Below are 22244 nucleotides of genomic sequence, written 5' to 3' on the forward strand. Positions count from 1 at the left end.
GGGGCGCCGGGCGGGGGATGCGCGCGTCTCGTGCCGGCGTCCCGCGGCCGCCCAGTCTCGCGCCGCTCTGGGCGTTCAAGTAGCCCGCGACTATTGAATCGGCCAATAAGAAGGCGCGGGGCCGCGGCGCGTCACGCGGCCTACGGGCGGCGGCAGGGGCCAAAGCGGAGGAGGCGAAGCGCGCTCTGCGGGGCGATGGGCGGGGCCTGGGGCTCGGGGGCGGGGCCCTCCGGAGCGCGGCGGCGGGAAAGGCGCGGGGCGGGGGCGCGGAGGAGCCGCCCGGACCCGCGGCGAGAGGAGGGGGCGGGAACCGGGAACCGGCCTTTCGGGGCCGGGGCAGAGCTGCTCGGCCCGGCCGAACAAAGCCGGAGCGCAGGGCCCGCGGGGGCCTGCAGGGAGGGGAGCGGCCCTGCCCTCTCCCGCGGGAAAAGTAGTTTTCCATACGTGCCTTTCCTTCTAATGGAGCAAGTTATTCCTTTATACTTCACTTGTGAACAAATGTCTATATCCACAAGGTGGTTAATGTCTTCTAACTTTAAATAAAAACGAGATGGAAGATGCCAAAGGCTGGGAGACATTAAACCAAGAACGCAGACACATGAGAAGCACGGAGGAAGTTTAATGCCATCCACTTTCTCTACAAGAGTTAATTTGTAGCTTTCAGAGTAGCTGTCTCTAGTTTAAAATCCACAATTAGTTCTGCCCCACGTGCACACAGCAGCTCCCCCAGCCCGGTGAGCGCCTGGTACCGCTTTCCAGCGCACCCAAGATCAGAGTTCTGCATAGCATAACACCTGATTTTCTTCTAAACCCGGTTGAGTCTCTGAAAACAAGTGTCTTCATACATTTTTACAATTATAGAACAAATACTAGTGCATGTAGCCTTTAACAGTACTGAAAACATTTTTGCAAAAAGGGTATTTGGTATTTATATTGAAGTTTTCTTCAGCTATGAAGAACATTGTGTATATAGAAACCTCACCCACTTAACATATACATAACAGCTTATATGAACTAAAATTGGCTACCGTACTCAGTATCTTAATAAATACAAATAAAAAGTAAGAGCTGACAGTACAACAAAAGAGTAAAATAGTGTTTTTCTTAAAATGTGTATTTTGGACTTGATATTGAACAGCCTTGATAAGAAAAGAAAGGAAAAGAAAGAAAAAAAAAAAAGAAAAAGGAAAAGAAAAAGAAAAAATACTTTGCTTTTTCCTTGTCAGGCTGCAGACTCAAAAAAAGCAATTAGTCCATCTTGATCACAGCCATCCAGAATTTCCAGAAGAAGAGGAACTTTCGTTTTCACATTGATGCCTTTAAATTTAAATTTATCTATGAAGAGATCTGTGATCATACCTGCAAAGGTAAAATCCCAGGATTTAGTATTGGCTTTGTTTTCATTATGAGGTGTCTCTACTTTTAACTTGTTACGTACCAACTATTCTAGCTGATTTTGGGTTTACAGACAAGACTCTTTTTAAACAACGATTTACTTTTAAATAAATGAAAAACCACTGTTAGAACAGCTGATTTCAGCTTCATTCCCACGTGTGTATTTCTGCCTCGGAATGACCTTGTCTGAACCTCTCAAGAGGAACCAGCACAGGACGGGTGACAAGGACTCTGCCTACACTGTATATACTGAGGCTTATTACAGCTGGTGCCCAGCAGTGATTCTCCGAGCTGAAAGCTGCACAGGGAACACCAGAGGTTACAGAACTTCCTTCACTAACTTAGATCATCTCCTAAGAGTCTCCCTTTCCACCCCATGTGCATTTTTCTGATGTTTTGTAGAACTTAACCGCTCAGAACTTAATCACTCATTGAACTTGGATACATTCTTAAATGCCATCCTGAATTTGAACGTGATCCTTAATCGTGTCCATAAAGACAAGAATCAGAATATAAAAAGCTGTCTATTAAACAAAAAGCAGAAAAGTCACTTGCAAATAATACTGGTATTTTCATTCTCAGTGATAACGCTTGTGATGCCAAGTCAATTTTAGAAGTTCTCAGGTGAACAATTCTTGAGAACCTTTAGAGAATCACTCCAAGTCTCTAGTAGCACACAAGCCATTTTCAGCATGCACAAGGTTTTACTGCCTCACCTTTAACCTTCAGATCTCTATAATCAAAACCATTGTGTAAATATGCAACCTTGCTGTATGACCAAACGGACATATATACTTACATACCTATTGTTGTCCTGAAGCTACCCAAGTGTACCCCCCACTGATTCCACAACTATGACAGGTTTTTTTGCATTTAAACAAAATGTTGAATTGATCAACAAACCATAAAGTCTCTCGAGATGTGCAGGTTGTTTCTTGTATTCCTCAAGCAGCTGATCTGCCTCTTCCAAAATGCTGCGGTATTTCGGTAGCAAGAAGTCCACGTTTCCTTCATGAACTTGTAATTCCTCAAAGACATTTTAAATCGTTAGAATTAAGAGCAGTTAAGTATTGTAAGAGCATAAAAGTAAGAAGCGAAGCTTGGGTCTGACAGGAGAAAGTACTTCAGAGACGAGACAATCCCCTTCTAAACTAGCAAGAGTTATTTTCAAAGTGCCTCATTTTCCAGTCTTCTAGCAAAATGCCAGATGTTACTTGTCGCTTCATGGACTAGATTCTCAAAATCCTGTGTATTACAGCTTCCAGCTCTCAGTACCGCTAGAACAGGGTCACTCCACAGTCCAGCCCCTAAAGAAGGCTCGAAGCCTTTGCCATGCTTTCCTTGTTAGAATAAGTAAGTTCCTAGAAACTATTGCACATGCTAAAAAGTCCAAAGCAAAAAGTAAACTCTGGAACTATCACCCAGTTTGTGACAGAAACAACTTCTAAAGACCTCTTCTAAAATGTCCCAGTCTGCCATCAGACCAATTTAAGATGGTCAATAGTATAGATCTTTTTATTCCCTACAGAGAGACTGTTCTTTTCTAGACGAAAGGTAGTTATTTTATGCATTGTGTGTCTGCTGGGACAAGAGATTTCATAAATCACCAGATTATTTTACTGCCTATGAATAACATACTACCCAAATGATGAGTGACAAAAACTTGTTGAAGGAGATTTGCTGCCCAAAAAAAAGCCTAGAACAAGAACTAAACACTTTTTCCAAGATGTGCAACATCATTATTGTTGTACAAACATAACACGCATTAAGAATAAGTTCTCTATTATTCCCTACCTCACCAGTCTGTGAAATCAAACCCAAGTAAAACACTTTTAGGGATAATAAAGATATACATTGTGCTCACTGGTAGGTAGTTTTTCTCTAACTAGAGTTCTGACAACGAGTATTTGATTCCAAATGACAAGAGAGAATCAGATGTTCATTTTCATCTCCCCTCTGCCTCAAAAAAATACACCAAAAGAGATGATAGCAAGTTTCTGATGATAAAATCCTGGTTCTTGGAAAAGTTCGCGAACTGAGACAAGCTGCCTAACAGGCACCTTCCAAAGACTAACTGTTGAGGAGAGTATGAAGCAAAAGATTAATAAGCAGATAATTCAGAAATTATGACACACTGGGATGAAATTCCAAAGCAAGGAAGTTTCATCTGGCATGGATGATTATCCCCAGATCTAAACAACTTTTAAAGGTTAGTGGAAAGAGACAAAGAAGGAACTGGAAAATAACAGCAGGCAAAAAGAGACCATTAGATGACAGAGCTGGCTGCATTCTACTGTCTGATTTAGTCATCCTCAGCATCAGTCAGTAATCCTACGTGACATCCACTAGTCCCATAGGCAAATGGGAATTTTACTTTTAAGTCTGCCTCCCAGATAATTAAAACACATGTCCTGGGAATAGAAACGGAACAGGTACCACTATGACATGCACCTGACTTGAGCCGCACAGCTTAATATCTGACAACATAATCCCCAATAAAAAATGGGAGTTCCGGTACTTACTCTCAAAGCATCTATTAAGTGAACCTTCTTGGCCAACAGCTGCTGATACTCTAATTTGGGGTGGATAAGCTTTAACGTGTGCCTCACAGATTCTTCATTTACGTCTAGTAGGGAGTCAAAAAAAAACCCAAACAAGAAAATGAATAATACATATTCCATTTATAAGAATATAAAATTAAGTCAAGAAGAACACAACAAAGAAAAAAAGTTTTACCATATGATATGTTGAGATTAATCTTCCTTTTAGTAGCCTCTTTGGAAAGCACATCTTTTAGGATGGATATTGTAGAAATGTTGTCAGACTTAAAACATCCCTCACCTTTTCTATAAAGGAAGAAAAACATGGGTTTTGGACCAGCTTCAAGAAAAACTCTATTCAAGCTATGGATTGCATCACTACTGGATAGTGATCACCCCTGGTAATGTTTAACAATCCTTTTTAAGAAAGATTCCTGTTCTCTTTAATGGGAGTTTTGCTGGGGCTGGAGAGGGAACAGTAGGATGTGCATGGAATGATACCCACAGACTGGTCAGGAATGAAAAAGACAGAAGCCCCAGCATAGTCATGTTGCGCTTTAGCAATTGTATTTTACCTGTAAGTACTTTCAAGCTGTGTACCCAGGAAAGTGTTCTGAAAATAAAAGGTGATACTCTCTCCAGCGGGAGTCTTTTCAGGCACTTCAGGCAAGCAAAACACAACCCAGGAGTGAATTTCAGCAAAACTGAACTGGCCTTTGAGCGTCAGCGTATTCATGGGCCTATGACATTATGAAATTTAAAAAAAAAAGGTGGTTAATAGTTATAAAGAAGAGGCGCTGTCAGTGCACTGGTCATCCTTAAGAAAAAAGTTAGTTACATGAGGTTGTTTCCTTTTAATCAACACAGTGTAAAAAGGCAGGTATCTTGCTAAGTAGTTATGCATTGCTGATTACATCTGCTTTTCTGTATTTAGACAAAAAGCTATGCGTACATGCAAATTTTATCTTACAGGAGGCATGTCAGAACTGGATAAGAAACTAGTTGGAAGTTTTTGACATGTCCCGTTTCAAGTTGTTAAACCTGAAACTAATGTAAATAACTTACTATACGACAACTGACTGAGCGCCTCAACAGTCTCCCATGCTGTAAACCACAGACATGGCACTTTTATCAAGAATGAGGCACAATGGAATATGTTTACACATCAAGTAAATGCATTCGGTAGCAACCCTGCAGTTTTGTTTTAGAACAAGCAACACCTTAGTGGCAATACGAGATGTTAATTCGGGGTAGGGTCAAATCAAATATAAATTGCGTAAAATAGTAGGGTCCAAACAGAGAGAAAGGAGAGGGGAAAAAATAGTCTTGGCTCCGTTTTGGGGCCAAATTAGCTATGGGAAAGAGTTACATTTAAAGGGTGGAAGGCACACAGAGACTGAAACTGAAAAGACTGCGGTTACTAACACAGGGGAGTTTCCTTCCTACCACACCCTCAGCTCTTCAGACACATGGGGCTGCACTATAACCTAAGACAGTAAAATGAAAACTAACCTGAAAAGAAGGGCAAAGCATGGCAAGGAAAGCAGAAACCTGCTAAATCTGCATTTTCTAACTGATAAAACTGATGAAAACTGATAAAATGGAACTACAGGCTGCTCAAACTTGTAGGTTAGGAACTAGACACATAAGTTTATAGAGTAAACATTGTTTCAACTGGATTGTGTCAGTTTTTCAAGAGAAAAAGGCACTGATTTTTCTTTGCAAGTACCTGTCATGGTCAATAGAATGAGTTCTCTGATGAAGCGAAAGTGGTTTAATTTGATATTGATGAACTTGGCAGGTTTTTGGTTGAATTCTTGGTGTTACGTATGCTTGAAGCGTCCCATACTGTCCTTCAATTGATCGAACCTGCAGAAATAAAAGTAGAACCGACAAACAAGAATAAAAGATTAAATCAACCACAATTTGGAAATTGGTGGATATTCGACATTCAAAACATATTAAAGAAAAACTGTAGATTTTCTGCAGTACTTCGAGAATATTTAGAGTACTATATTTACTTGATAGTGCAGATAAATAGAGCAGATCAAGAATGTTTTAAAACTAGATGTAGTAGCATCCAATGAAGTGCCGCTATATTAGATGAATGAAAGATTGAGAAAATAAAACCCACTAACTTACTTTCTGATTAGTTGAAATAAAAAGTCTGTAACTTGATTCTCATTCTTCAGTGGTCCTATTACTTGTCTTTTATTAAGACAAAAAAATATATACAGTAGCAGCTGCCATCAGAGAATTTAAAAGAATGAACAAAATTTCAAAACATTTATTCATTTCTTTGTAACAATGGAAGTTCTTCCTGAGCTATTTCTGGAAAATAAGCCAGATTTAAGTTCAGTTCTGAGCATACCCAACAAGCAGGATGCACAAACACATCCAGGACACAGTGTGCACTCCCCACACCTCTGCAGACACAGCAACGCACCAGTCACCTCTGTGCTGAGACCAGTTCCACAGACTGCACTAAACCCTCTGTCACCTGCCAATTATACAGAACTGACAAGAAACAAAGAGTGCATCCCACTTACAGCACAGCCAGGAAAGTTGGCAGAACAGCTACTGAAACAGCTTTATACAAGCAAAAGAGCAGACTGGAGTTCAAGTACTGGTTTGCTTCATAACTTCGATTACATCCCATAATTTATAGGGTCTCAGAAGTCAAAAAGCAGTGTTTTGCAGGAAAACACCCACTTCAATGTTTTTAATAAAAATAAGTTAGTAAAGACCTCCTTTGGAAATAAAATCACCAAGACTTAAAAGTTATATCCTTTGCATGTGCATAGATGAAATACAAAAAAAGAATGAACTCCATCCATGTGGCAGGTGTAAATCACTGGAGATCCTCAGGATGCTGCAGCGAGGTGGCAGCAGAACCTCTGCAGATCAAATCCACCACATCAGGATCCAAATGCAAGAGTGATAGTACAGGGTTTTGATGACACACAACAGCGAGTTTACAATTTTATTAGTGGGAGAGTAAAAGAAACCTTTTTGTGTATCATCAATGCATCTGATTCGTTTTCTTGCGTTATTTACTCTTTACTCAGTATTCTCAATAGTAAAGGTGGCCAGGGTCATACCCCTAAATTAAAATAAGTGAACTGAGACACAGGGAGATAAAATGATCTGCTCAGAATCAATAAGCACACTAATCGTCTTTCTTAAGAAGGGGACCTGGGAAACAAGTCTTAGTTCTGCACACAAGGTCCATTACTGAGACACCACCAAAAAAAGATAACATGCTCAAACTTCCTCACATTTGATGCATCTTATGCAGGCTTAAATTTCTAATAATAATCTTTTGACTGAGAGTTTTACATAAATAAACACGTATCACATTAGGGGGCTGCAGTGTTAGGTGACTACATAAAGAGAAAACTCAGAGCCTGTGCGTATCTTGAGGGTTTTCCTAATCATTATTTCCTTCATTATTTCCCCCAGTGGTGGCCAGAAAATGTGTGAATAAACCCTAAAAGACCCCCATAAGCATGGAATGACCGGATTTGCTTCCTCTCCAAACCACAAATCCAGTCTATATTCCCTGGTTACTTGCCAGCATAAATTCCCTCCAACACTTCCAAGGACAAACTGTGCCAGAGATTTCTTTCCCACACCTCTCACCACTTCAAGTTCCACACAAGTCTTTTTCAAGTATCTTCACAATCTGTGATTTCCCCACTGCTTTCATCTGACAGACACTCAAGAAGGACCTCAGGCTCTCCTCTGAAGTAACACATTTTCAGAAGCCTTTAGAAACCCCATGGACAAATATAAATGAACACAAGCCCCAGACTAGAAGGTTCTCAGGAAACAACCAGCAGTAGAAAGAGGAATGATCATTTCCTCAGACTAAGCAGTCAGCTGAGGCAGAGATCTCTCCATTCCTAAGCATGAATTTATTATGGAAAAGATTTTGGAGCATTTTACCTTAAGCTCAAGTCTCGTAGTATTTGCTTGGCATCGGTAAGTTGCAAGAAGAAAGTTGCTATTTGGCTGTAAACAGAAAAAAAAATACAAAACAGGTCTGTGGATTCACAAATGTTCTACTAGTCTGTTTTAACTGAAGATACGTACAGTAAAGTTTTTGCTATTTATGTACAGCTATTCTACAAAAGTTAAATGAAAAAAGTAATCTTTGGTTTCCTTGAATACTTCAATTAATTTTCATGACGATAGAATTTTAAAAATTTCCCTATATAAGGAAAAATCAACTGGAGCCTCTTAAAGTCTTTAATATCCCCACAAAAATTATATAGATACCCATTTTCCATTTGAAGACTGAATCTGTTAACCTGTCCCACTCATCTGCAATATTAGTCCAGCATCCAAAAGCTAAAGTAAGATTGGTAAGAAAACACACCGAAAAAAGCTAAATTAATCATCACAACTAACAAGAAACTTAAAATAAAAAAATGTTGATTTCTGAAAACTCCAGGGTAGACCAATGATGTGCAAATTTAGTCCTTTAATCTAAAATGCTTAGAGGATCATTACAATGAAGGACTTAACAGAAGATTTTCACAATGCTAAGATAGTTTCTGGATTTTCCCTCCAGCCCTAAGCATCACTAGTAATTCTGTAAGTAGTTAAGTTTATAATTATCATATAAAAAAGGCACTTAAACATACAACTCCCCACACAGCAGAATTTTTACATTCTGAAGTGATTTTTAAGAGACACAGAAAAAGAATATTCTTCACTTAAATTACTTTCAAGTAAATACATGTGTGACTGGCAAATCCAGAGAAGAGAGCAATACTGAACGGGTCTTTCACACTTCTGATCACACAGGAAAAAAGCACGAGAGCAGCTGCTCCTGGATCCTTTGGCACGTATTTAGCATTGCCCTGTGTCAATACTTGCCACTAACTCCAGATTCCGCACTACCCGTGATGAACCTGGATCCTTTGGCACGTATTTAGCATTGCCCTGTGTCAATACTTGCCACTAACTCCAGATTCCGCATTACCCGTAATGAACCTAAGCTCTCCAAAATGACCAAAAGAGTGGTTTAACTCATTATATTTAAAATTATAAGTCCAAATTCTATTTTAATATACAATATTAAGAGCTTTTGTCATGTGATCTCTATAAATATCACCCCTTTTGTTTCACTCACCTCAGAATCGCAGCTGCTAAAACTAACAACAGCAGAATTTTTATCCACATCCAGCAAGTCTAACGGGACATCACTCTGCAGCACATATGAGGAAGGAAAAATAAAGAGCTAAAGTTCCTCAGTAGCTTCTGATGCATTTATTCTCTAACTGTAATCAATTATTTTAATAAGGGAGAAGCAACGATCGCTTCATCCAAGAGGCAAAAGCCCAACAGACACACACCTCGCTGCTTAACGTTTAATCCCAGAGTAACACCATGATATTACTCTTACTCCCTTACAGAGCCCTGAGCTCCCGTGTGGCTGGCTGACAACAACTCCAGTATAAGACGTGTAACTCTCTTTCAAACACGTATGAAGTATATTAATGACTCAAGTGTTTCACTGTTTTCATAGGAGGTTTACAACATTCATTCAGGAAACCAAGAATCATATTAGATAATTATTAATGATCCTTTTACTTACAAGAACACCTCTGACATGGATCACTTCTTATCTACATGTGTTTTCACTGGAATTAAAATTAAATCTAACACTGTTTTGGAAATGAGATTAAAGGGTATTAGAATGATTAATTACTTGTTTTAGTACTGCTTTATAACTTCACAGAAGCGTCAGGAAACATTGATAAATATGCAACATACTTCCTAAAAAAATATTTTAAACCCACTTTTATCATCTTCTGACAGCACAGGAATACCAGACACCGCTTTATATTTCTTTAAAGAAAAAGCCATAAGTTCTAAACTCCACATTAAATTCAGGCCTAGATGAAACCATTTGATTATTCCTCACTTAGCGATGGGAACTGCAGATACTATAGAGCTGCAAATTAGCTGTAGCTTAGCATTGCTCTAATAACATCCTCAGTAAAAATATGATTTTTATTAAGAAGCAAATAATGGAGTCCTACAGTAGTTCTCTCCCATTTGTTATGGCAAATTCACCTAACAAGTCCCTCCTTGTCAAATTTTTCTCCCCATGCATATCCCAAAAGAAGCCCATTCAGTACCACTACTCTTTCTGAGTACCCAAGATATTTTAACATTAATTTCAGCTGATGCAGTAGAAGGAATAACTAATTAAGGTTGCGCTGCTTGGCAGGAATATTTATCACCAATTGCATACAAATCAGATGCTCTTCCACACTGAAAGTGCACAGGTGGCCCACACGATTCTAAAATTAATTTTCCACTAAATGGCACTTAACTGGCAAGTGAGAATCTGCACCTAATTTGAGATTTACTGAGTTAATTGCTGTTTAAATATGGAGGGACATGCAAAAGCAAACATAAAAGTTACATAGAAACCTGCTAGTACAGTAGGTATTTTAGTCTATTTTGGTAGCATAACATTGCTCTGTTCAATAAAGGTTTAAGCTGTATTTGTTTCCGAAGAAGCATTTACAACAGTTACTTCAACCCTGCAGTGCTATACGCTTCAGTTTCCTCTTATAACAATTCAGACATTTAAAACCCCATGTATTTAAGGTACTATAATTTGGCTTTTTAAACTAGAAAGTCTCTGAATGTTTTATTTACAGATCAAGAAAGCCAACAAGAACAAAAACACACTCACCTGTACCAGGACAGTATCTATAGCTGTCTGCACCTCCAAGATGAGGCTGTAGCTGGCATCGTCCTTATTTAATGTAAACTTATCATTCACACTAAACGCAGGTACTGATGAAACAGCAGTACTGGACTGAGAAGACTGCTGGTATTTTTCACGTTCCTGAAGTACTTTAATCTGTAAGTGTTCCAATTCATTCCTAGAAAAGGGAAACCACATATAATGTCTTTAAAAAAAAAAAATCTATAAAAGTTACCCTGGAAATTCAGTATATTAAGCTTGCAAGGCAATCGTGATTATCTTCTGTCCACCATTTTCCAACCATAAGTGACGGTTGATCCCCCTTCCACATACACAACCAAGATGAAATATAAACTATAGAACATGAAAACATAGATTCTACTGTACTTTGCCAAAAGAGATTTCTGTGAGTCACAGGAAAGGACAACTTTTTTCCTTCAAGAGTATAACGCATTTTTAATTATATGTCGTTTAGAAGCTATAAGCAGCACAGGAATCTTATCTTGCCAATACTGAAGAAAAGGCATTAAGACATCATCATGTACAGGCAAGATAGAGACTGTGAAATGAGGCTGCTATTCATTTCTACTTCGAAAAGGCTTAATTCTACTTCTAAATACATTAACGATACAGAAAATCCAGTGAGATGAGAAGGAAAGACAACATTTCAGCTTTTAACATTTCAATTCTTCCATTTAAATTTCTTTCTAGCACAATTACCTTAAGGATGAAATCTTGCTCTGCATTTCTTGACTTAATTTTAGTTCTTCAGCTGATCCACCTTCTCTATAGACCGGTTCTGTAGTCAGTCCTGTCAGCCAGCCTAAACCAATAGATGAAGTTTATATTCCTTATAAACTATAAAGAAAAGTCTACACGCAGCTTTTGTATGTGTGGAATGATGCTTGTTCCAGATACCGGGCAGACAGAATCAAGACTTAATTTAATCCTTTCTTTAGAGGATTAATGTAGACACTGAGTATGATTTTTACGGGTTTCATTCTTAACTTACAGATTGAAAAACATTACTTACTCTTTTTCATTTAGTACTTCAAGCAATAAATCCCTCTGTGGCAGTTTTTAACCAAGTGTTTACATTTTTTCTCACCTCTGTTTCTCTGACAAAACCTTGAATAATTTGCAGTACTATAGTTGAAAACAAAACAAAGCTGTGCAATGCGTTTAGAGCAAACTGTATGTTGCACAGTGTGTTTTGAGATTGAATACCGCCAGTTAAAGTGGAAAAAAAAAAAGTATTTTTGCTTTCTTAATTACATTTACTTATAAAAGCAAATACTAACTGGATATATCCTGACACCCCAGGTATGATACGCAGACTTGAATGGGTGTTTATAGTTCTAGTTACCTCATCTAATGCAAACAAACAGTAAGACAGCATTATTGTAACATGCACCATAGAAGCTGACATGTCCACAATCTTTCACATTCCTCAGCCATCCACTCCAAGTACCAAGAAAGCCTAATAACAAAGCATGAATTTTGAAAAAAAAAAAAAGCCAACCAAACAAAAACCACCATGTAAGTCACCCACTGACAAGCTTCAAGTGTAACTTTTACTGCTGTGAGCATTATTTTTCCTCAACTGTCAAAATCTGCTGAACTGAGGCTGCTGCCCATGAAAATCCACAGGTGAATACAGGGTTTTGTTTTTTGCTTTATTCTGTGATCCATGGATCTTTACAATATTCCCAGAGGCACTAAAAGAAGCCACAAAGGACTGCAGCCACAGCATTGCTGCAGCCTGTCAGACCAAAACAATTCATATGAGGTGAGGTAGAAAAACATTTTAATCATTCTAAGGTTATTTAAAAGAGATACTTGAACACCATTATTTCTTAATAACTGGCTGAGAATTGTATCTTGCCAGAATATGTGCTTTTGAATACGAGTGGTCTCAGTAGGCTAATTTTTTAGTCCTGAGGACAACTGAAGACAGGGAATGAGGAACGTTTTGGGTCCCCGCAGTTAACACTCGCAGAATGTTTATCGTGGCCTCGGTGACAGTGAGGCCAAGAGCTCGGATCCCACAGCGGGGCTGCTGAGATGCCTCACGTGGGGAAGCTTTGTTTTCTACTAAAACCAAAGTCAATCCCATTTAGAGCCCTATGAAGCTGAAAAGGAAGGAAATTATGTCAAAAACTGAAAAGAAAAAAAAATACAAAAGATAAGCAGGTCTATCAATGTTTTTAATTAAAAAAAAATTAGTCATTCACTCAGACATACCACATTCATTATTTCAGACAGTCATCTACACTTGTGAATAACCAGCCACTGTGTTACACAGCAGAACACATTATAAGTATCTTCAAATTTATAATATAGTTTCAGTGTAGGAAACATTTTTTGACGTTTAAATACTAAATTAGAAGAGATCCTTTCAACAAAACATTCTCCTGGTTCCAATCAGGACAAAAATGTTAAGAGGTGTGGGCTTCACTAACAATATAGCCTGCTTCACATTAATCATCACCATATGCAACATTTATTGAGTAAATGATATGAAGCTTACCTGAGTATGTGGATGCTAAAATTTCATCATACCCGTCTTTTCCTACACAGCCACCCTGGATTGATGCAATGCTCTCAGATAAAGCCTTCAAATAAATACATTCAAGCAGAGGGAAATATCACTGCACTTGTTTGTGGGGATTTGTGGGGATTTTAAGTGTTTTGCTCCTCCTTTACCTGCATCACAAAATATCTACATAGGTGCACAATATCTAGACCCACAAAAGAGTTAAGCTGGCTGATGACTTTCACAGATAAACTGAGCTGTTTTAACAAATGTATTCCAGTTCTACTGTGCATAACAGAGACACTAAAAGGCAGTTTAAAGCAAAACAAAAATGTACAACATTGTTCCAGCAGGAATTAGGGATCTGACCAAAGGGTAAAATATTCACTATGGATCAAATCCCTATTTTAACAATTCCTAACTGAAGTAATTATGCTCTACAAAATCCCGAACACTTTCAGTCAACACAGACTATGCACAATATGGGACTGTTTTTTCACAGAGTGAGCAGCACTGTATTAAACTTCACTCACGAGAAACTTCAGTAGTTAACAGAGCCAGAGCTTTAACATACCCTAAGCACCACTTTGGTTTTTGCTCAGATTGGGACCATTTCCCTTTCTGGCTCTTAAGTATGGGGGCACCGCTTTGAAATTCATACTGTTGACATTACAGAGCAGAGAAAATGAACAAAAACAAACAAACCAAACAAACTCCCTCCCCATCCCCAAAGACACACAAAACCAAAAAAAATAACCCAAAACAGACAAACAAGAGCAACACCCATACACACAGAAAAACAAACTATACCCCATCACACAACATGTTATAGCAGTAATGGTCTTATAAATACTTTATGTTTTGAAACACAGAACTTTTTAAAATTCATTTTTCCACCAAAGAAGAGTACGATCGTCCTGGTTTTCTTAAAAACAAGACCAGTTTCTCTTTTAATAAATTTTCCTTTCAGCTAAGCTCTTCTAAGTAACTGCACTTTTCTGAATTTGGCTGCATGTTTTTTCAGACACTGTTCACTCCAGAGCTGATAAGGGTAGCAATGGAATGCAGAAGAGACCCCGGTTTAGACTTATTACTATGGCAGCCAAAGTTATTGATACATTTTGCACGTCCCATAAGTGAGAGGGGCGTATTTGCAAGGAGGAGCAGACAGAACAGGTGACTAAAATTCACCGAGTATTCTATCCCGTACATGTCACATACCCTATAAAAGTGGGAGATCACAAGGGTCTCGCTCTCTTCGACCATGGTCGGCATCTGAAGAGGACCCTGCCAGTCGTGCCTGTGATCCCGGGCCTGGTTCCAGACCCTGCATCCCTGAGTCCAGTTCTGGTTACTGCGGAGTCCAGCCCAGGACTTCCAGGTGCCTGCCCTGCAGCTGCTGGAGTGATGCCAACTTTGGGAAACCCAAGATTGGTTTTGTATATTTTGTATTATTTTCTTTATTTATTAGCAGCACTAGTAAAGCATTTTTAACTTTTCCAACTTACAAGTCTCTCTCCCTTTTCCTCCTATTCCCCTTCCTTAGTGGGGAGGGCAGGGAGTTAACACAGAGCACCTGCCACAGTCTATTGTCATCCTGCAATAAACGGTGACAGATTTATTGGCGCGTAATGTGGGGCTCAAGTGAGAAGGGCTAAGATTGGTCTTTGACAATTTGCCTAAACAGCTTTCCAGGTAGTGCAAGTGAGAGAACATCGGACTTTTGATTTGAGCAGTCTGAGTTCTAATCTTCTGGTGGGAGACCTTGGAAAACGATAGATCTGTGTGCTTTACGGGTCATATGGTGATGAACCTCAAGCTAGCTTCATCGAGTGGTGTCCAATAACTTCCCTGAGACTGGCATGTCTGACCTGCAATTCGTGGGCATGAACTGCACCAGATTACACACCATCTTTCCTGCCTAGACAGAGAATGCTGTGATAGACAGAGACCTGCAGTCATGAACTAGTGATATACATATTTATGTGTGTACCCTTCAGCATCACCCACCAAGTACATCCAGGCTCTTGAGCGAAAACAATCCCATGAATGGGTTTGCCTTTGCCCAAAGCAGTAAACAGCGACAACGATGAATGTGGGCTTACATGATCGTATCGAAGGACAGGATCATCTGCACTCTCAAAACTATAAATTTCTAGCACTCCATCATCTCGTCCAATGACTAATTCTTTAACTCCATCTCCTGTAATGTCAAAGCTATCAATACATAAGATACCTAATGAGAAAGAAAACAAAACCATTTACTTAATCTTTGTTTATGACACAATAATATACAGGCCACACTAAACTACATAGAAAGCGGTTCTTGGTCAGCTTTTAAGGTTTTACTAACGCTGTACCTGGATGAGTCCACTAGAGGGCTGAAGTTCCTCACCTGTGCCTGAGGTTCAAGATCGTACAGTGGGTTTTGCAGCAATCAATTCCAAATCAAAACCACCACAGTTTCCTTGGTGAAAAGCACCGAGCAGAGACCCCTCCTGATGTTCTCATAGCTTACTTTGGAGGGGTTGAACCCTCCCTCCTCAAACACTCTCCCAGATGAACTATGCCTGTCCACACCACTGTAACGTTACCAGCTGCAGAGGAAAGCGTTCTTTGATTCCTATACTTGACTTAAAGTTATTTTCAAACATACTGTGAATTCTGGGTAAGATGACAGAAAGAGAGTTCTGACTTGTGCCAGACCTGGACTGGGTTTGCACTGCTATACAATATGTTAGCGGATAAACCCACTGCTAACACATGGGGAACAGAGAGTTAGGGTCTGGAAGAAGGAAAAAGCACTGAGAGTTTGTAGAATTAATATCAAAAACGAGATGGAATTTAACTGTTACAACCCCTTCATATTTCATATAAAGAGAAAGCACATGCTAAGAAGCGTTTTAAGAAAATAATTTAGCAATAGCTTTTATGAGATCGTTAAATTAAAATAAATAATAAACATACTGTTCCTGGTCTTCTGTACAAACAAAGAAGGGCTAATGGATGCTGCAGAAGCAGCACACCAAGGCTAAACAAGGGAAAGTACTGTGCTATGCTCTGACCAGTTAAATCTCATTGTGGAGCTTTAATGAAAGTCTTACTTCATCTTCAACAAAAATCTGGATTAAAAAAAAAAGTCTCGCAGGAAAGATGCTAACCTGGGACTTTAAAACCACTGAACATCTGAAAAATCTTGCTAGTGTATTTGCATTTAGAAATAGTCACCAAAACAATAAAAACCTTGTGACTGTATTTGAATCAACATGGTTTTACAAATGGCACCTTAAAAATATGGTAAAAACAGAAGTATACTTAAGTACTGGAAACAGTATGCACAGAAAACCCAAAGCAAACCAAACTGATTAGAATAATTTATAAGAAAAATCAAAAGAATGAAAGAGAGCTTACTGATATTAATATCACATAACTACAACATGCCTCCAAAGTATCTACAAATAAGACTTTCTGATTATTATACTGACAATAAAGCCTGAGCTACGCTGGAAGACTAAAGAGTGAGAGACTGAGACACATACCTCCTCGCTTTTTTTCATTTCCAATTTCCCACTTAGGTATAGGCTTGGAACCAGTAATCTGGATAAGACCCAGTTTACCATCAGAAGTTCCAAACACAATTTCTTCTCCAGAATCACCTAAACACATAAATTGAATTTAGAATTGATGAAAGCAAGTGTATCCATTTCAAAGTATCATGCAGTGACACTCTACAGCCCAAGGGAAAAATAAAACACTAACATTAGTGTTGTGTAACAGACTGTCAGGCTTTAAAAGTAAAAACAAATACATGCAAAACTGCACCTGTTCTGTTAATTTCTTCACAGCTAATACTCTTCTGTGTGTGAATGCCCCCCTGCACTAGAGTTCTGCCAAAAAGTCATTCATAATCCACTACTTTAAACTTCAGCCAAGATAGGCTATTAAATTGCTTTTACAGGTGAGAAACATTCAGAACAAACATCCAATAGAAAATGTTGTGCCAAGACTTAAGCAAGTAAAACCAACTTTTCCAAACCAGCTCTGAATGTCGTTGTCACACAATCTAACTGAAACTAAATTAAGCACCAGATTAACACACTAAAGAGATTTCTATTAGGTTAGCACAGATTAGCAAAATGGATGATCAAACTATTTTAAGCTGGATCCTTCCACAGTCTTAGTTTATGCGAACCCTACTCAATATTCTCATCCATCCATGGAGAGATGCAACCAGCGATTCTAGTTATGGAAAAATCCATGTGTAAGAGAAACCCAAACCCAAGAATTGGGCAAGGTCCACAAAAGTCCAGTTTCTCTTTATATAAGGAGACCACCTTACACCACACTGCTATTGTGAAAGGCTTTCAATTTAATGTGAACATAATTTAGAACTGTCCAAAACAGTTGTATGTGTGTGTATATATTTATTTGTATGTACAAAATTACTTCACAGAGTCAGTTTTCTGCTGCATTTTTAACATCAGCTTAAAAATGAAGGCAAAATGTAATTAACAAATATAAGCAATGAAACAGTAGAAGATACAGTAAAATAACATTATTTAGTTATGTGTATATTAAAAATCTTGTTACCCCCATTTCCACTGTTTAAAGCAAGAACAGTAGGTGGTCCAGGAACTTCTACTTCATACAGTAAATCAGATCCCTAAAGACAAAGAGAAATACCTCGAATGAGTTTTGAGACAAACAAACAAAAAAACACAACCAAAGACCAAACAACCAAATCTGAAAACATAACAAACAAAAAAACCCCCACAAAACAAAAAAAAAATAGACCCACAAACATCAGCACAAAATAATTATGGATTATAATAATTGATATGCTTCACTTATACAAACTCCCAATACCTATGGGAGAAACATTTCTAAGCCACAACAGAGTAAAGTTTATATAAATAAAATATAGGACTCTTAAAATGTGTTATTATTAAAAATAATCTGTGAATTTGCCTGACAATTAAGTTAAACCACTTAATATCACTCAGACTTGTCACAACAGTAATTTGTGAGAACAAGAATTTCAAACTGATACACTTATACATTTAATGCCCTTATGTGAGCACTTTTAGTCAGAAGAGACCAATTTGTTATCCATTTCCATCTATGAATTCCAAAGCCTATTTATAGTGTTTTTTTTAATCCTCATTTTGCAAGTTTATAATCACAGTTTTCCTTTAAAAAAAAAAAGTACCAGTATTACAGACAGTAACACTGCCAACTGAGATCCATGCTTATCCTTATGATATTTGAGCCATGCTGATACGCTGATTCCCTAGATAATTAGTCCAATTCTAAGGCATAAATTCATAAAATATAACTAAGCAAGTATTTTAACCTGTAAAACTCTGAGGACTCTATCCTGACAGGCAAGTACCGGTGTAATGCAATTCACTTTATCTACAGGAAGGCAGAGAACATCATTGATTTTATCTCCTGATAGGAAGTAGTGCTGGTCTTTGCAGTCGCAGTAATGGTTATAGATATAGCTTGCACAGAGGAAGAGATCTGCTCCTGAAATATGCCTGGGAAAAAGAAAACACGTCCTGTAGCGTTTTCCCAGCATAGTAGCAGTGATAGTCTTTTAGCCCTACTACATCCATGCACCACTGCTTGCAGATTCGAGGCATTAGTGCACCCTGTGAGCTGTTCCAGCTGCTTAAAAAAAAAGTTTCTTACGAATGCTCCAACCACGTGCTCTCTATAGCTCTCAAATTTCCTATGTTGTCTTCACATCCTAAGAATATCTTCATAGAAATGTCATTAATATATTTTGATGATATTCATTCTTCTCAAGCCAGTTGATGTAAGGCAACATCTTACACCGTGATCCTGCTCTGCTACAGAGACATGAGAAACCGTGACGGTGACCCCAGCTCTGCTCAGCTGCACTTGCAGGGATGCAAGAGCCTCCAGACCCCCCGCAAACTCCCTACACCTTCTCAATTCCACCAGGATTGTCTAAGTTACTTCCCACATGTCATGGCACAAGCTAAAGCTGGACTGACAGTGTTAGCTAAAGCTGGACTGACAGTGTTAGCTAAAGCTGGACTGACAGTGTTACCTACAAGCACACAATACAGCAAAAATTTATTTCAGAAAAATCATTAACAATCTGCTATGAATATAAAACGAATGCAAAACGTTATACATACATAGCTTTGATGCTTTCAGTGAGGTTAGTTTCAAATGAAAGAAATTGCTTCCCTCTTTTCGTGAAACCTCTAACTTCTGATCCTGTAGCCACAAAAATTTTCTCTTGCGGTGTATTAAGAGCTCCTCCCAACTCCAGTCTTGCAATTTTTTGGCCTGGCAGTGTCTTGAACACTGGCTGTAAATAGAACAACAATTTCCATCATCACAATATTATATTTATGGTAGTCTTTTAACATAAAGGATAATAGATCTGTTCTACCATTTCTTGTAAAACTAAGGATACCAGGGGTTATACACAGACAAAAATTTATCTGTACTTTTCAGTGTCACAAAGAAATCAAGCATTTATAAGTCACTAAATACAAAATGCTGTAAATATAATAAACTAAGACTTTATTATTACAGTATTATTCATCTATAGAAAAAATTCAGCACTATCGGTAGCTGTAAAATTAACACACGCATACTCCCTCCCTCTTACATGTTGCATTCTTATTCCAGACAACTACATGGATTTGTATTGCTATAGAGTTCTTATGAGCTGGCTATGAACCTCACCAACAGGAAAAAACATAAAAGGATAAATTTTTATTAAGCTGTGCATAAGTCTAGGCTCATAGAAAGCAAACAATTTGTCAAAATCATTTCAGGTGACTTAGAGAATCACTGCAAGTTTTTGTCCAGCCACAGTAACTGAGTATGTGTATAGACTTAAGCCTAACTAAACTGTAAACTAAAAGGTGTTAAATTGACCTTTTTGTGAGTATATACACTAGTGTCTGACTTTACAATTGTGGAAGACTATGCGCTTGTCCACACATGAAGTCAGCAAGCCCTGATCGCAGATGGGTGTCAGTCCACAGCTCTACTTTGAAAGCTCCCACAGGTATCTTATTTCCTATGTCAATAAAAGCGGACTTTCAAACTTCATTAGGAAGAACACATAAAAAATAAAGCTTTAAATTGAACATTTCCACTTACCACAGCTTCCCCTTTTTTTATGCCAAAACATGTAATGACCCCATCTTGATCTCCAACAACTACCTTCAAAAGTATAACACATCATTATTTTCTATTACATACATTCTATACATATTTTTTTTAAATAATACTTTCCCTACATTGATCGTATTTTTCTGTATTTAAGTACTTTAAATTCTGCAGTACTTGATTTACATAGCTGTATGGGAATAAGCTTAGAAAGCCAGATAAACTGCTACAGACAGGACACTAAAGCTTAAGGACAATAGGTGAAGTGAGAGCATTTACAGTCCTTTTTCTGCTTCTACTTGTAAATGTCAGCCACCGTCAGGTGGAACGCTCCAGAAAGGCTTATTTGGCAAAGAATTGTATTGGCATACTGAGAATTTACTAACGAAACAAAAACCTAAACTGTTCTTAATGAGTTTTTCTAACTAAGTTTCCTTAGCTTGAACTTATTATAAGGAAAACTAAAAAAAATAAACCTTCCAGCTGTATTAGTGTCAGGAAAACAGAGAAATATGCAAGAACACGTGGAATATCTTACAGACAGTCATCTTGAGTTACTGGAACGAACTTGACCAAAATAGAATGAGAAACCAGAATGTTTTTGTACAAGAAAAGATATTTACAATGTGTTAGCCAAACTGCCAGAGCGCGTGCAAGAGTGAGTAAACCAATCGCAAGATAACTTTAAGCGTGCAGCTAGCGTAAGCCAATTAAAACAGAAAGTTAAACGCGTGTACAACAGCTACTAACTATAAATGTAAGTGCCTTGCGGAAATAAAGGGTCTCTTGGTTCACCCGCACCAGCGGTCCGTGTCGTCAGCCCCTCAAGAACATCCCTGCGGTTTCAACAACGCTTTCAGTTTTGAAAATTCCTTATTGGTTCGGAAAGTTTTCCAGAAACAAATTCAGACTTTTTTTTTTTTTTTCTATTTTTTCAAAGCTTTTCGAAAAAAATTGGTTCCAAAGGTTTTTTTTCCCCTACGACACACCAACTAAAGCAACTCGACAGATGATCAGTCCCATCCCCACAGTACCGGCCACACCGGGACGCAAGTTCCGTGCAGAACCCACCGACCTTCTGCGTGGCCCTCCGGCCCGAGGCGGGCAGCAGCCTCATGGTCTTCTGAGCTGTCACTCCCACCTGTGCGGAGACACCGCGATGGACAGAGCACGTCGGGGCCCGCCGGTGACGCCGCGCCCCAGGGACAGGGGGCTCAGCCCCGCTGAGGGGCTCTGGGGCACCCGCACCCCGACCTCAGCCACTGCGGCGCAGGTCAAACCGCCGACCCCGCTCACGGGCTTTTTCCGCCGCAACCGCAGCTCGCCCGGGCCGCCGCCTGCGCCTCCCGGGCCGCCGGCACTTGCGCTCGCCGGCCGAGCCCCGCGCAGCCCTGGGCCGCGGGGGCGGCTCGTCCGCCCAGGGCCCGAAGCCAGACGCCTGCTGGGCCCGCCGGGAAGCGCTTTCCGCCCAGCTCCGCCGCCGGGAGCGCCAGGACCCTCCACCGGCCTTCGCACGGGCCCCGCCGCCCCTCGCCGCCGGTGCACCCCGCTCCCCCGGGTGACGGCGCCGCCCGGGCCCACCTGCAGGTAGTCCACGCGAGCCAGGCTGAGCTCCATGGCACCGGCGGGCAGCGGCACTCCCACAGCGCCGTTACCGCGGCAACCTCAGCCCGCGGCCCACATCCGCCAGAGCCGCCTTCCCATTGGCTAGGTCTGACGGCGAGGGGGCGGGGCCGAAGCAACCGAGCGCCGCGATTGGGCGGAGTGGCGGGGCGGGGAAGCGGTGAGGGGCGGAAGCGGGAGGCGGAGCTGGCCGGGCTGCCCGCCGCCGCCAGCCCGGCCCGGGGGAAGGAGCCGAGGGGGAGAACGGGGCCCCTGG

General features: G+C 39.8%; 1 protein-coding gene across 2 annotated transcripts; it reads right to left on the reverse strand.

The window, feature by feature from the left end:
- Nucleotides 1–599: 599 nt before the first annotated feature.
- On the reverse strand, nt 600–22062 carry BBS7 (Bardet-Biedl syndrome 7). 2 transcript variants are annotated; one of them, XM_065633793.1, is made up of 19 exons: nt 21947–22062; nt 21441–21506; nt 20357–20419; nt 19375–19550; nt 18558–18744; nt 17795–17867; nt 16744–16860; nt 15310–15440; nt 13199–13253; nt 11389–11491; nt 10654–10846; nt 9076–9150; nt 7884–7949; nt 5665–5804; nt 4511–4675; nt 4132–4241; nt 3918–4021; nt 2299–2422; nt 600–1359 (listed from the first exon to the last, which is right to left on the reverse strand). In XM_065633793.1, exons 1-19 carry the CDS (start codon nt 21980–21982, stop codon nt 1223–1225), a joined length of 2121 nt encoding a protein of 706 aa, XP_065489865.1. In that variant the 5' UTR covers nt 21983–22062; the 3' UTR covers nt 600–1222. The 2 variants fall into 2 exon arrangements, with proteins under 2 accessions (XP_065489865.1, XP_065489864.1); XM_065633792.1 differs by having other exon boundaries at nt 13199–13283.
- Nucleotides 22063–22244: the final 182 nt, after the last annotated feature.

This window comes from Caloenas nicobarica, chromosome 4 (assembly GCF_036013445.1).
Source record: "Caloenas nicobarica isolate bCalNic1 chromosome 4, bCalNic1.hap1, whole genome shotgun sequence".
Lineage (NCBI taxonomy): Eukaryota > Metazoa > Chordata > Aves > Columbiformes > Columbidae > Caloenas > Caloenas nicobarica.

What these genes read in the sequence shown, in the direction of transcription:
- BBS7 (XM_065633792.1), bottom strand. Translation starts at nt 21,982, where the DNA reads ATGGAGCTCAGCCTGGCTCGCGTGGACTACCTGCAG. An exon ending in GCCGGAGGGCCACGCAGAAG is followed by an intron (nt 20,420 to 21,440) that starts GTCGGTGGGTTC and finishes ATACTTTTGAAG; the next exon opens with GTAGTTGTTGGAGATCAAGA. An exon ending in AGCAAGATTTCATCCTTAAG is followed by an intron (nt 10,847 to 11,388) that starts GTAATTGTGCTA and finishes TCCCTTTTCTAG; the next exon opens with GAATGAATTGGAACACTTAC.